The sequence below is a fragment of the Lissotriton helveticus genome, chromosome 1_1, assembly GCF_964261635.1.
Source record: "Lissotriton helveticus chromosome 1_1, aLisHel1.1, whole genome shotgun sequence".
Lineage (NCBI taxonomy): Eukaryota > Metazoa > Chordata > Amphibia > Caudata > Salamandridae > Lissotriton > Lissotriton helveticus.
The window spans coordinates 901,924,497-901,938,001 of record NC_136057.1 but is presented as its reverse complement, the minus strand read 5'-3'; the positions used below and the strand labels follow the sequence as shown (position 1 = coordinate 901,938,001).

Below are 13,505 nucleotides of genomic sequence, written 5' to 3'. Positions count from 1 at the left end.
TATCTGCAGCTGCTACGGGCACCGGGGAGGAGGGCGGGCGATATGAATGTTAGCAGCCCTACATGCCAAGAACAGATGCATACTGGTAAGTAGCATATTCAGTTCGAGGCATGTGGGCTGCTAAATTCATATCTAGTGCATAGAATACATAGCAGTCCCTCCATTAAGGGCGGTTGCCCGTGCCAGCTGCAGAAGCCTGAAAGAGTGTTTTGAGAACAGCCTGTCCTACAGCTGCTTGCTGTTTGGAATGCACATCGACACAGTAGTGTTTGGTAAATGTGTGTGGTGTAGACCACGTAGCTGCTCTACAAATGTCTTCCAAAGGAATGTTGCCCAGGAAAGCCATGGAGGCCCCCAACTTGCGTGTGGAGTGCGCTCTTGGGGGTATTGTTAAAGTACGTTTAGCTTTTTGATAACAGATTTGAATGCACTTAACAATCCATCTGGCTATTCCTGCTTTGGAAATAGGGTTGCCTTTGTGCTGTGCTGAGAAGGCAACAAAAAGTTGTTGTGTTTTCCTAAAGTGTTGTGTTCTGTCAATGTAGTACATCAACGCCCTCCTAACGTCCAATGTATGAAGCATTCTTTCCGCTACTGTTTGTGGGTTTTGAAAGAATGCGGGCAGGTCAATAGTTTGGTTGATATGAAACTGTGACACCACCTTAGGAAGGAATTTGGGGTTAGTGCGGAGCACTACCCTGTTGGAATGAATTTGGATGAATGGCTCTTGGATCGTGAGCGCTTGTAGCTCACTAACACGCCTGAGCGATGTAATAGCAATGAGAAAAGCCACTTTCCATGTCAGGAATTGAATCTCGCATGAGTGGAGTGGCTCAAAAGGTGGTCCCATCAGCCGAGTGAGGACCACATTGAGGTTCCACACTGGAGCTGGTGGTGTTCTCGGAGGAATGACTCGTTTCAGTCCCTCCAGGAAAGCTTTAATGGCAGGCACCCTGAAAACAGAGAGATGCTGCCTGTTCTGGAGATAAGCCGCTATGGCGGATAAATGTATCCGAATGGAAGCGTACGCTAGATTGCATTTGTAAAGATGTAACAAATAGCAGATGATGTTAGGAATGGATGCATCTAGCGGGTTGATGTTGTGGTCTGTACAGTAAATGACAAACCGCTTCCATTTTGCTTCATAGCAAGCTCTGGTGGTGGGCTTCCGTGCCTCCCGGATGATGTCCATGCATTCCGGAGGCAGGTTGAGGTAGCCAAACTCTAGGACCTCAGGAGCCAGATCGCCAGATTGAGTTGTTGCGGATCTGGGTGCTGAATGTCGCCATGGTTCTGCGTCAAGAGGCTTGGGGAGAGATGCAGCCTTTGATGCGGTACCACGGAAAGTTCCAGAAACGTGGTGTACCATGGTTGGTGTGCCCACGTTGGAGCAACCAGGATGAGCGTCATCGAGTGTTGCTTTAGCTTTCTTGCCACCAGCGGAATGAGAGGTGCTGGGAGAAAAGCGTACGCAAATCTGCCTGACCAGTTCATCCATATCGCATTCCCTTGCGATTCCGGGTGAGGGAACCTGGCGGCAAAGCTTTGGCATTTTGCGTTTTCCCTTGTGGCAAAGAGGTCTATCTCTGGATGACCCCACTGCTGGAAGTACGGGTGGAGTACTGATGGATGTATCTCCCACTTGTGCATTTGATGGCTGTACCTGCTGAGCAGATCCGCCATCTGATTGTCCTTGCCCGGGAGGTGTTCCGCCATGAGGAAGATGTTCCTCTGAATGGCCCACTTCCACATGCTCTGAGCCAGATGAGACAGCTGTGGCGAGTGAGTACCTCCCTGCTTCTGGATGTAGTACATGGCTGTCATGTTGTCCGTCCGGATCAACACGACCTTGTTGCACAGATGTACTTTGAAGGACTTGAGCGCCATGAAGATTGCCATCAATTCCAGGTAGTTGATGTGCAACTTCTGCTGCTGGGTGGACCACAGTCCCTGCACCGTGTAGTGGAGCACATGAGCTCCCCATCCTTGGAGAGATGCGTCCGCTGTTAGGATAATCTGTGGCACAGGCTCTTGGAACGGTCGTCCCTTGCAAAGGTTGTGTGGATTCCACCAATGCAGAGAGTTGTATGCCCGACCGGTCACCAACACTAGGTCTGTCAGTTGTCCCTGAGCCTGTGTCCACTGATTTGCCAAGCATTCTTGGAGTGGACGCATGTGCAACCTTGCGTGCGGGACTATGAAGATGCAGGAGGCCATCATGCCTATCAACTGCATGAACACTCTCGCTGGTAGGGAGTGTTGTGGTCTGAACCTCTGGATCAGCGACTGAATGTTGTCGATCCTGACCGGGTTTGGCTGAGCCATAGCAGTCAGGGTATTTATTGTCGCACCCAGATACTGCCGCACATGGGCTGGTTGAAGGTGCGACTTTGGGTAGTTTAGCGAGAACCCCAGACTGTGAAGGAGGTGAATGGTGTGGGACATGTCCGCGGCGCACTGCCGTTCCGACTTTGCTTGAACGAGCCAGTCGTCTAGGTAAGGGTAGACATGTATGTTCTGCCTCCTGAGGTGCGCCGCAACTGTCGCCAGACACTTTGTAAATACTCTGGGGGCAGTGGTCACTCCGAAGGGTAGGACCTTGAACTGATAGTGCCTGTTTTGAATGGTAAACCTGAGGTATTTTCTGTGGGATGGGTGGAGTGGTATGTGGAAATAAGCATCCTTGAGGTCCAAGGTTGCTAGGAAGTCCCCTTGGTTCAGCAGGGGAAGAATCTGCTGCAGTGTAAGCATGTGAAAGTGTTCTGACAGTATATACAGGTTGAGGGGGCGTAGATCCAGAATGGGTCTGAGGGATCCGTCCTTTTTGGGATAAGGAAGTACAGGGAATAGACCCCCGTGCCTTCCTCCTCCACTGGTACGAGCTCGATTGCGCCTTTTTGCAGCATCACCACAACTTCCTGCTGCAATAAGTGCAAGTGCTCTGCTGACATAGGACGTTGTCTTGGGGGAATGGTGGGTGGAGTAGATGTTAACTCCAAACAATAGCCGTACTGGATAAGCTGTCTTACCCACCTGTCTGTGGTGATGGATGTCCAGACTGGCAGGAACTGCTGGAGTCTCCCCCCGACAGGTGTTGGATGGTCGGGGGCAGTGACAGAGAGTCACTGTTTGTTGGCGGCAGAGGAACGGGAGTTGTTGTTTCCTCTGCCTCTGCTCTTGGCACTGTAAATGTAAATGTAAATGTATGTGTCTTGTAAAGCGCACTGCTGCCCTGAGGCGTCGTTGCGCTGTAGACCGCTGGGGAACCCGTCCTGGCTATCCCTGTGAGATGGTCCCTACTGGGTATCTCCAAGGTGAAACCAGGCATCCCCGGCGAATGTGGGGGGCCGTTGTAGAGATGAGGCAAGCTAATGCCCAGAGTTGCCGAGTGTGATCCCTGGTTAGAGTAGGCACCGAGGCGAGAATTATCGAGTCCGCTGACCCTGGTCCACGACCCTGCCGCGTCGGGAATCGAACCCTGGTCCCGGGCCGTTCTCTGCTTCCGGTTCTGCCGCCTCTAACCAGTGAGCCACACCACTCCTGTTACCTCTGTAACCCCCTCTACTCTGCTTGGGGTACGGGGATTGTGCACCACCTTTCGTGAATTGTGTCTGTTGACCCAAGTGTCCTCTGGTAACACCACGTGCTCCTGAGCGACGAAAAGTGCTCCCCCTGAATTGTTGAGACTGAAGCGCCCCCATGGACTTAGCGGTCTCATTGTCCTTTTTAATTTTTTCGAGGGTGGTGTCAACATCTGGGCCAAACAGTCTGTCAGGATTAACGGGCTGGTTGAGTATTGTTGTTTGAATGTCAGGTTTAAATCCTGATATGCGAAGCCATGCCTGTCGCCTTAACATGACGCTACTGTTAATCGCCCTAGCCGCTGTATCAGCCACATCAAGTGCACACTTGATTGCGGCGTTTGAGATGAGCTTTCCCTCTTGTATGAGCATTTCGGCCGCCTCCTTAAACTCATCAGGTAGGTGTTGAAGGAGCTGTTCTAGGGTGTAGTAATGCGCCCTATCGTATCGTGCCAATAGTGCCTGTGTGTTTGATATACGCCAGATATTGGCAGCCTGCGCAGCCACCCTTTTGCCCGATGCCTCAAGCACTTTCGACTCCTTGTCTGGGGGAGGAGCTTCACCCGTAGTTTGGGAGTTTGCCCTCTTGCGGGCATTGGCGACCACCAACGAATCCAGAGGCAACTGTCCCCGAATATATGCAGGGTCCCCAGGTGCTGGCCTGTATTTTTTCTCGATACGTGGGTTTACCACTCTCGCCCTGGTAGGCTCTTTAAAGATCTCTGGGGCATGCTTAAGGACACCTTTTAGCATAGGAAGTGTCTTAACTGTTCTTTCTGAGACAGAGAAAGTGTCGAACAAAAAATCTTCCTCCACCGGGTCAGCATGCATGTCCACATCATGATTTGCAGCTGCCCTCTCTATCAAAGCATTAAATGCTGCTGAATCCTCAGTTGGTGATGTACGTGCACCAAAACCCTGTGGGTCCTGTACCACCTGATGTCCTCCCTGGTCACCAGTGTCGTCATATGAGTCCTGTTGACTATCAGGGTCATTGGCAGCTGGGAAATTGTACTGGTCATATTGGTTATCATCCTCTCCCCCTGACTGGTTGGGAGAAGGTGATGGACTCCTCCTTGGTGGTGGCTGAATAGGTTCAACAAGGGCAGGAATGTCCTGTGCCGCCCTCTTCTTTTTTAGTGGAATGACATAGGATTCCAATGGTTGGGAAGTGATCTTTCTTTTATAGAGGGTCAATTTCCCTGTTGTGGCATCGATGTAATGCTCAGATTGTTCTTCTGAGGTATTGTTCGGCACCGATTTGGGTGCAAACGCCTTTGGTGCCACCTTAGGTGGCAGAGTGTAGAGAAGCTTGGTAGAAGTCTTCGCAGGTGTGTCCACCGGTTTCGGAGCCGACGGCGTGGGAGCCGTTGACGTCAAAGTCTTCTCCCGAATACGTTTGAGGGAGTCGGTGACTTGTTTTGTGAACGAGGCGGAGGGTTTGGTACCCGACGCCCGATGTTCGTTAGCGTCGGAGGCGCTTGGTGTTGACGAGCGTGCCGCCGACGAATCTTCAGCTCCAACGGCTCCTGGCTCCATCGTAGGCTTAGGCGCCGACGCCGTTGCTGCAGACCCGGCATCCGTGTGCCGATGCGTTGTGCCTCCGGCCTTCGGATCGTGGCTCTGAGTCGACTTCGCTTCGACCGTGCGTTTACTTGCGGGCGCCGCAGCTTTGTCCGAAGGCGTGTCAACAGCCTTAGTGGAACGTGCCGGAACGACCGTGCTCGAGGCGTGATGGACAACCTTCTTAGAGGACGGCTCCTTGGCCACCTTCTGCTGCGCTGTCGACTCGACAGTTTTCTTCGACTTCGGAGGGCCGGAGGGCGACGGAGTAGATGAGGGAGCAGGCTTAGATATTTTTGTTGGGACGTCGGCCATTTTAGGTGTTGTCGATTCCGAAGGTTTCGGTTTCGTTTTTGGCGGGACGTCGGCCATCTTTGGTGTAGTCGATTCCGAAGGTTTCGGTTTCGGTTTCGATATGCGCAATGGCGGCTCCGCTGGAGTGTCCGTGGCCGGGCCAGAAGGCGGGGCCGGGGATAGCGGTGCAGGGTCGTGGGTAAGGCAGAGTGGCGATCCCGTGACCTGAGCCTGAGTCATGTAACTTTCGGGGCATAGCTCTTCCTCCGAGCTATCTTCTGCGGCCCCATAAACTTCTTCGTCGTCCCCTACCTCCTCGACGTATTCAAGGTCTTGGCCCTGTCCTTCGACGTGTTCTTCGGGATCGGCCTGGACCTCCGTCGACGGGGGTGAAATCTGAAGATGATGGCTTTGGCCTTCTTCTGCGGGGTCGTCGAATATGTCGTCGGGTGCCGGAGCCGCTCGCTGGGCCTCAAGGCGCACCGCGCGCCGAAGCTTGAGCGTTTTCTTGGACCTGAACTTAGAGCAGGCCATGCAGTTTTCCTCGTTGTGGTCCGGCGAGAGGCATTTATTACAGACTGGATGCACGTCGATATGTGGATATTTGGATCCACAGACGGGGCAGAACTTGAACGGACTCCGCTCCATGATAAGTTCATCGGGGTCTTGCTGCGACGAGAGGGCCTCGATGGTGGAAGAGTCACTCGACTCCACAGAATTCCGGCTCAAAGAGCTTGATGATGCTCGAGACCGCACGCAAACAATACCGACGCAGGTAACGAAGGCCTTTTGGCCTTAAGAAGAGACTTTTACGATTCCGACACGGAGACGTCGAAATCACATCCGAACCCAATGGCGGAAAAAAACAATCTGGGGATGGAGTCGATGCCCATGCGCACTGTAGTCCAGGGGAGGAGCCACCTATCTCGTGATACTTCGAAGACTCTTCCAGGACAACAATGTGCAATCATCCGGACCCAACACTAGGCGGCGATCTATGCACTAGATATGAATTTAGCAGCCCACATGCCTCGAACAGGATTATTGTCATTATAATGGAAATGAAAACAAGGCATGCGCAACCCACCATCTACAACCCTTACATTAATATCGGTCAGTGATTGGTACAAAATAAGTACCCCAAAAATGTCATGCCACATCCACCACCACATCCACCACCACATCCACCATCACAACCACAGCCACCACCACATCCACCACCACATCCACCAACACATCCACCGCATCCACCACCACCACATCCACCGCATCCACCACCACCACATCCACCGCATCCACCACCGCATCCACCACCACATCCACCACCACATCCACCATCACCTCCACATCCACCATGACATCCACCGCCACATCCACCACCACCACCACCGCATCCACCACCACCGCATCCACCACCACATCCACCGCATCCACCACCACCACATCCACCACCGCATCCACCACCGCATCCACCACCACATCCACCACCACATCCACCATCACCACCACATCCACCACATCCTCCACATCCACCATGACATCCACCGCCACATCCACCACCCCATCCACCACCACCGCATCCACCACCACATCCACCGCATCCACCACCACCACATCCACCGCATCCACCACCGCATCCACCACCGCATCCACCACCGCATCCACCACCATATCCACCACCACATCCACCACCACATCCACCATCACCTCCACATCCACCATGACATCCACCGCCACATCCACCACACCCACCACCACCACACCCACCACCACCACCACATCCACATCCACCACCACCACATCCACCACCACATCCACCACCACATCCACCACCACATCCACCACCACATCCACCACATCCACATCCACCACATCCACCACCACATCCACCACCACATCCACCACCACATCCACCACCACATCCACCACATCCATCACCTCCACATCCACCATGACATCCACCACCACATCCACCACATGCACCACCACATCCACCGCATCCACCACCACCACATCCACCACCACATCCACCACCACATCCACCGCATCCACCACCACCACCGCATCCACCACCACATCCACCATCACCTCCACATCCACCGCCACATCCACCACCACATCCACCACCACCACATCCACCACATGCACCACCACTGCATCCACCACCACATCCACCACCACATCCACCACACCCACCACCACCACCACATCCACCGCATCCACCACCACCACATCCACCACCACCGCATCCACCACCACCACCGCATCCACCACCGCATCCACCACCACATCACCACCACCATCACTTCCACCACCATCACTTCCACCACCACATCCACCACCACATACACCACCACTTTCACCACATCCACCACCACATCCACCACCACCACATCCACCACCACCACATCCACCACCACCTCCACCACCACCTCCACCATCACCTCCAGCACCACATCCACCACCACATCCACCCCCACATCCACCCCCACATCCACCACCATCACCACCACATCCACCACCACCACCACCACATCCACCACCACCATATCCCCCAGATCCACCACCACCACATCTATGTGTGTGTGTGTGTGTGTGTGTGTGGCTGTGTGTGTGTGTGTGTAGGTGCAAATGCAATGTTCTTGGATTTTCGTCACAATAAAATACACTGAAAATAATCTTCACAAAAGTTATTTACAAACGTTTAAGCTATTGCCATTATAAATTACAATACATTTTATTTAAGTATTAATTATTTACAAAAATTAAAAGCCATTGTTATTTGCAATATCAATACATCTAAGTCACGTAAATACAACACACATTGCATTACAAATGCTATAGGTGTCACATTTGCGAAAGTTAAAACTATTGACATTGTAACTGACAAAGCTATTACTTTTGCTATTTTCAAAACCAACACATAAATAAAAAAAAGTGTCATTTACAATACCAATTGCTCAAACTTTCCTAATGCGAGACCTATTGCATTTCCAATGCTTGTTATTGTATGTTTGTAGTGATTGGAAATATGTGTTTGGCCGAGCATGGCATACCCACGTAAGGTTTGCTTACAGAGCTGCAATGTGATCTTACTGAGCTCTTTGCTCTGTTTAAACACTCCCATTAGATTGCAATAGTTTCAAATCAACTTAAAATAGTAAAACAGAGACACTGCAGCAAGGAACCCCAAACCTACTCCTTTTTTTTGCACACCATCAGTGATCTCTTTTCTTTGGCCCCTTGGCACAGCCCTTAAGCGGTCCTCTACCTGGAGTGCCTTACCGGAAAGCAGGATTAAACGCAATTGTAACATTGTGTGGTGGAAATTCCTACAGCCAGGCTTCGTGGCTGTAAGCATATACCCCTTCTCAGGGCAGGGCCAGAGGAAACTGCACATTTTTCTCAAGTGTGGGATGGGGCAGAGGAACCCTTGCCAGCCTGGACATTTATACTTTTCAGCTGTACTGATATGATGTTGAATACGTTAAATAATTAACCTCATTGGCAACTGGTGGAGGTTAAAAAATAGAAGGGAAAATGTGAAGCAAATGGAGCTTTATTGCACCTTTTCCAAGGCTCCAGCGATGATTTTCAACTCCTAAATCCCCGAAATAGAAAATACATTAAAAACACAAATTAAGAGTTACACTGGTGAAAGAACAGACCTACCCAAGCTAGAGGTTTGACAAGGTTGAATTTCAGCATTAGGGGGAGAAAATCTGCCTCAACCTGCAATCTAAAACGTAAACAGAGTTTGAAAAGCTGCCTCCTTGCAAAAATAACCAGCTTGCGTAGGAGGCTGTTGCAGCGCTGCCAATTGGACTTCTCCCAAGTCCTTGCTTGGTTAGTTCGCCGCCACTTAATTTGCAACAGTTCCCTGAGGCAGCAAATTAACTTTACAAGTGCTTTAGAAGTCCTTCAAACACCTGTAAAGAATGTGCACAGAAAATGTAAAGAAATTTTCGTCAAGCTCTTTATTGGGCCTGGGTGAGCATGTCCCAATCTTCATGGAGTGGAGGTAGCAGGAGAGTATATGGAAGCCTGGCAGACACAATTTGCATTTGTGTATAATTGTTTGGAATGCTAGTAGGTTTTGCGCGGGTGAGTTGTAGGCGTGAGTTTGACAGAAGAGGGGCGGTACCTCTGAAAGAACCCCCTCTGCTGCAGGATCTCTTGAATCTATACAATTGTTGCTTTTTGTTCTTTGGTTGATGTTCAGAGATATCACCCCATGAGCTAGGTGTGTTTGGTGCATTATGGTGAATACTGGGTGTTGGCACCTCACCTTTGTTTTTACACTGTTCATTATATTTTTGTTGGGAGGTTTTTAGGAGGAACCTATATTGTATAATGCGAAAGCCGGTGGCACGTTTGCATCAACTCTTGGCTGTTGACCCACTTTTGCACATGTAACAATTGCCAACGCATGCCACTGTAAATTTCTGCCGCAGGAAATAATGACCAAATAACATATTCATTACATTTTGCTACAAAGTAAAGACTATTTGTAATACTGTATCTGGCATGGGAGTGAGAAAGTAAAAAAACTGTAGCCATGACCACTCCTTAAATGCGAAAATGACGTTTGGTAACTCTAAACTGGATTCCAAAATCAGGATCCAGCAATAGAGTCTTGAGCCGGATTACAAAATCATTTGAGTTTAAAAGCATAATTGTGAACTACATTGATGATTAAAACACATATATTATAGAGTTCTAGATGCGCAGCAGATTCTGCCTTTAACCGCATGCGCGCTAGCTGTTTTCCCGCTGCGCGCTGCGTTTTTTCAAAAGCCGTGTTACATGACGAGCTCAGCTCGTCATGAGCATATGAGCGTACGAGCGTCGTCACTCATGACGAGCTGAGCTCGTCATGAGCGCGGAAGGGGTCAAACATATCTAACAGCAAACAAAATATCCCTATTTGTGTGCATCAGCAATGACTTTGCGTGCTGAAGAAAGGCATTAATGTGACCAAGTGGAGGAACATAGGGCCTTATTACGATTTTAACGGATGGGATACTCCGTCACAGAATGCCACGGATATCCTGTCCGCCGTATTACAAGTTCCATAGGATATAATGGAATTGTAAAACGGTTGGACAGGATATCGGTCATGTTTTTGACAAAGTAACCATGTAAAATTGTAAAATTGTAAATTGATACTTGTATAGCGCACTACTCACCCGCAAGGGTCTCAAGGCGCTTGTACGAATACCGCTGTGGAACCCATCCTGGCTTTCCCTGTGAGGTGTCCACTCCTGGGCACCCCCAAGGTGGAGGCCAGGCATCCTTAGCATTGTGGGGGCCGTTGTGGAGATTAAGCAAGCTATTGCCCAGAGTTGCAGAGTGGGACTCCATGGTTGTAGATGTACTTTGCTCCTGAGGCGGAAGCCGGGAGATTACGCTCGTGTCAACTTATTTTAAAGAACTGTAACTGTATTTTAACTTGTGCACACTCACCTTTGTTTATTTGCACTTGAGCTCTTGACCCCAGAATTCCTTCGGTTTGCTTCCCCCGCGCAGTGGATCTTAGCGCTGCTGCGGGACTCAAACACTCTCGCCGCCATTGCCCACGAGATCACTGGCCACGCCCACTTTCGGAAGGCCACGCCCCATACACCCTACAAAAATGCGTAATCCTCGTACGCGCAGCGGGCGCGCCACCAGCGCGCCGAGGGCACGCCAAAGGTAAGCCCGTCTGCGCCCGTCCGCGGCCGATCAGGCCTAGGGGCGTCCCACCATGCCCAGATTGTACAATATTCCTCTGTGCAGCTCTGTAACCTTCAAGGTCCGTGGCCTTTAGCCGACTCCACGATTTCGCACATTGGTAGAATGGGATTGACAGCTTCTTGCCCACTCCCCTACTTCCCGTTCCTTCCCCCCTCTCCTTTTCCCTCCCCTGCTCCGTCTTGCGATGTCCCTGTCTTTCCCTTGCTGGCTGCCCTCTCTATTTACTATCTCAATACCAGGTCAGCATCCATCAGGATTCAAGCAAGCCGGGCCGACGAGGCTGAAATGCCAGAAACCGGTCCCCGGTAGCTTGTATCCTTTCTGGTGAAGAATTGGCTTGGTAGTTTGGTCTGCCCTGTTCCCATGATGCACTGGGCCAGGGACAGACTAATTTGCATATAGCCAGGTTCTGAGCTGGGATGGGGCAGTGAGCTAAATAACGGTGATGGATCAAGCCCTGATCTTTGGACTGGGTAAGAGTGGTCTGCTTAATTCAGACACTCTGTTCATCACCACCCCCTTTTCTGAATCGTTTTTGGCCACTATAGGTGTGGCAGGGTATACTCAGACATGAGTCCCTTGCTCACTGCTCCATCAGGATTCAAGCAAGCCGGGCCGACGAGGCTGAAATGCCAGAAACCGGTCCCCGGTAGCTTGTATCCTTTCTGGTGAAGAATTGGCTTGGTAGTTTGGTCTGCCCTGTTCCCATGATGCACTGGGCCAGGGACAGACTATTTTGCATATAGCCAGGTTCTGAGCTGGGATGGGGCAGTGAGCTAAATAACGGTGATGGATCAAGCCCTGATCTTTGGACTGGGTAAGAGTGGTCTGCTTAATTCAGACACTCTGTTCATCACCACCCCCTTTTCTGAATCGTTTTTGGCCACTATAGGTGTGGCAGGGTATACTCAGACATGATTCCCTTGCTCACTGCTCCATCAGGATTCAAGCAAGCCGGGCCGACGAGGCTGAAATGCCAGAAACCGGTCCCAGGTAGCTTGTATCCTTTCTGGTGAAGAATTGGCTTGGTAGTTTGGTCTGCCCTGTTCCCATGATGCACTGGGCCAGGGACAGACTAATTTGCATATAGCCAGGTTCTGAGCTGGGATGGGGCAGTGAGCTAAATAACGGTGATGGATCAAGCCCTGATCTTTGGACTGGGTAAGAGTGGTCTGCTTAATTCAGACACTCTGTTCATCACCACCCCCTTTTCTGAATCGTAACTGTATTTTAACCTGTGCACACTCACCTTTGTTTATTTGCACCTGAGCTCTTGACCCCAGAATTCCTTCGGTTTGCTTCCCCCGCGCAGCGGATCTTAGTGCTGCTGCGGGACTCAAACACTCTCGCCGCCACTGCCCACGAGATCACTGGCCACGCCCACTTTCGGAAGGCCACGCCCCATACACCCTACAAAAATGCGTAATCCTCGTACGCGCCGCGGGCGCGCCACCAGCGCACCGAGGGCACGCCAAAGGTAAGTTCGTCTGCGCCAGTCCGCGGCCGATCAGGCCTAGGGGCGTCCCACCATGCCCAGATTGTACAATATTCCTCTGTGCAGCTCTGTAACCTTCAAGGTCCGTGGCCTTTAGCCGACTCCACGATTTCGCACATTGGTAGAATGGGATTGACAGCTTCTTGCCCACTCCCCTACTTCCCGTTCCTTCCCCCCTCTCCTTTTCCCTCCCCTGCTCCGTCTTGCGATGTCCCTGTCTTTCCCTTGCTGGCTGCCCTCTCTATTTACTATCTCAATACCAGGTCAGCAGTAAAGCACTGTCACGAACTCTTCGTTTTATTGGACTCACACAAGCCGGATCTCCTATTTCTTACGGAGACCTGGTTTTGTGAGAACTCCCTGCCTTCCCTCTTGGCTGCCCTTCCTGCCTCATATTATGCTCTGCGCGCCGACCGACCCTCCGGCAAGTCTGGTGGCGGCGTTGCTTTGATTGCCCGTACAGACTTTTCCTTCCTGCCTCTAACTTTCTCTTCTATAGGATCGTCAGACTTTTTAGTTGTCCGCTCATCGTCTTTTAAAGTCCCGCTCACTTGCTTGCTTATGTACCGACCCCCTCAACCCTCTCAAAACTTTCTCCCTGATTTCCAAAAATTGCTGGCCACTCTAGCGGTCAACAACTCTTCTATCTTGGTATTAGGAGATTTCAATTTTTGCCTTCAGACCCCGCAGAGTGCTCGACTTCTAAAGAATTCTCGGACACTCTTCGTTCCCTCAATTTCGATTCCCATGTTCACTCCCCTACTCACATTCAGGGTCACACCCTTGATCAGGTTTGGTCCCTTAATTGTCCAGTAGCTTCTTTGTCCATCTCCCCC

At 51.0% G+C, this 13,505-nt stretch overlaps 2 protein-coding genes across 2 annotated transcripts in view; both read right to left on the bottom strand.

The window, feature by feature from the left end:
* LOC144771275 (uncharacterized protein C3orf20 homolog) overlaps positions 1-13,505 on the bottom strand; it is a 315,600-nt gene that overhangs the window by 42,728 nt on the left and 259,367 nt on the right. The window lies entirely within an intron of this gene.
* Positions 2,649-6,476, bottom strand: LOC144771259 (uncharacterized). Its single transcript, XM_078655867.1, has 2 exons — positions 3,539-6,476; positions 2,649-3,183 (listed from the first exon to the last, which is right to left on the bottom strand). Exons 1-2 carry the CDS (start codon positions 6,084-6,086, stop codon positions 3,026-3,028), a joined length of 2,706 nt encoding a protein of 901 aa, XP_078511993.1. The 5' UTR covers positions 6,087-6,476; the 3' UTR covers positions 2,649-3,025.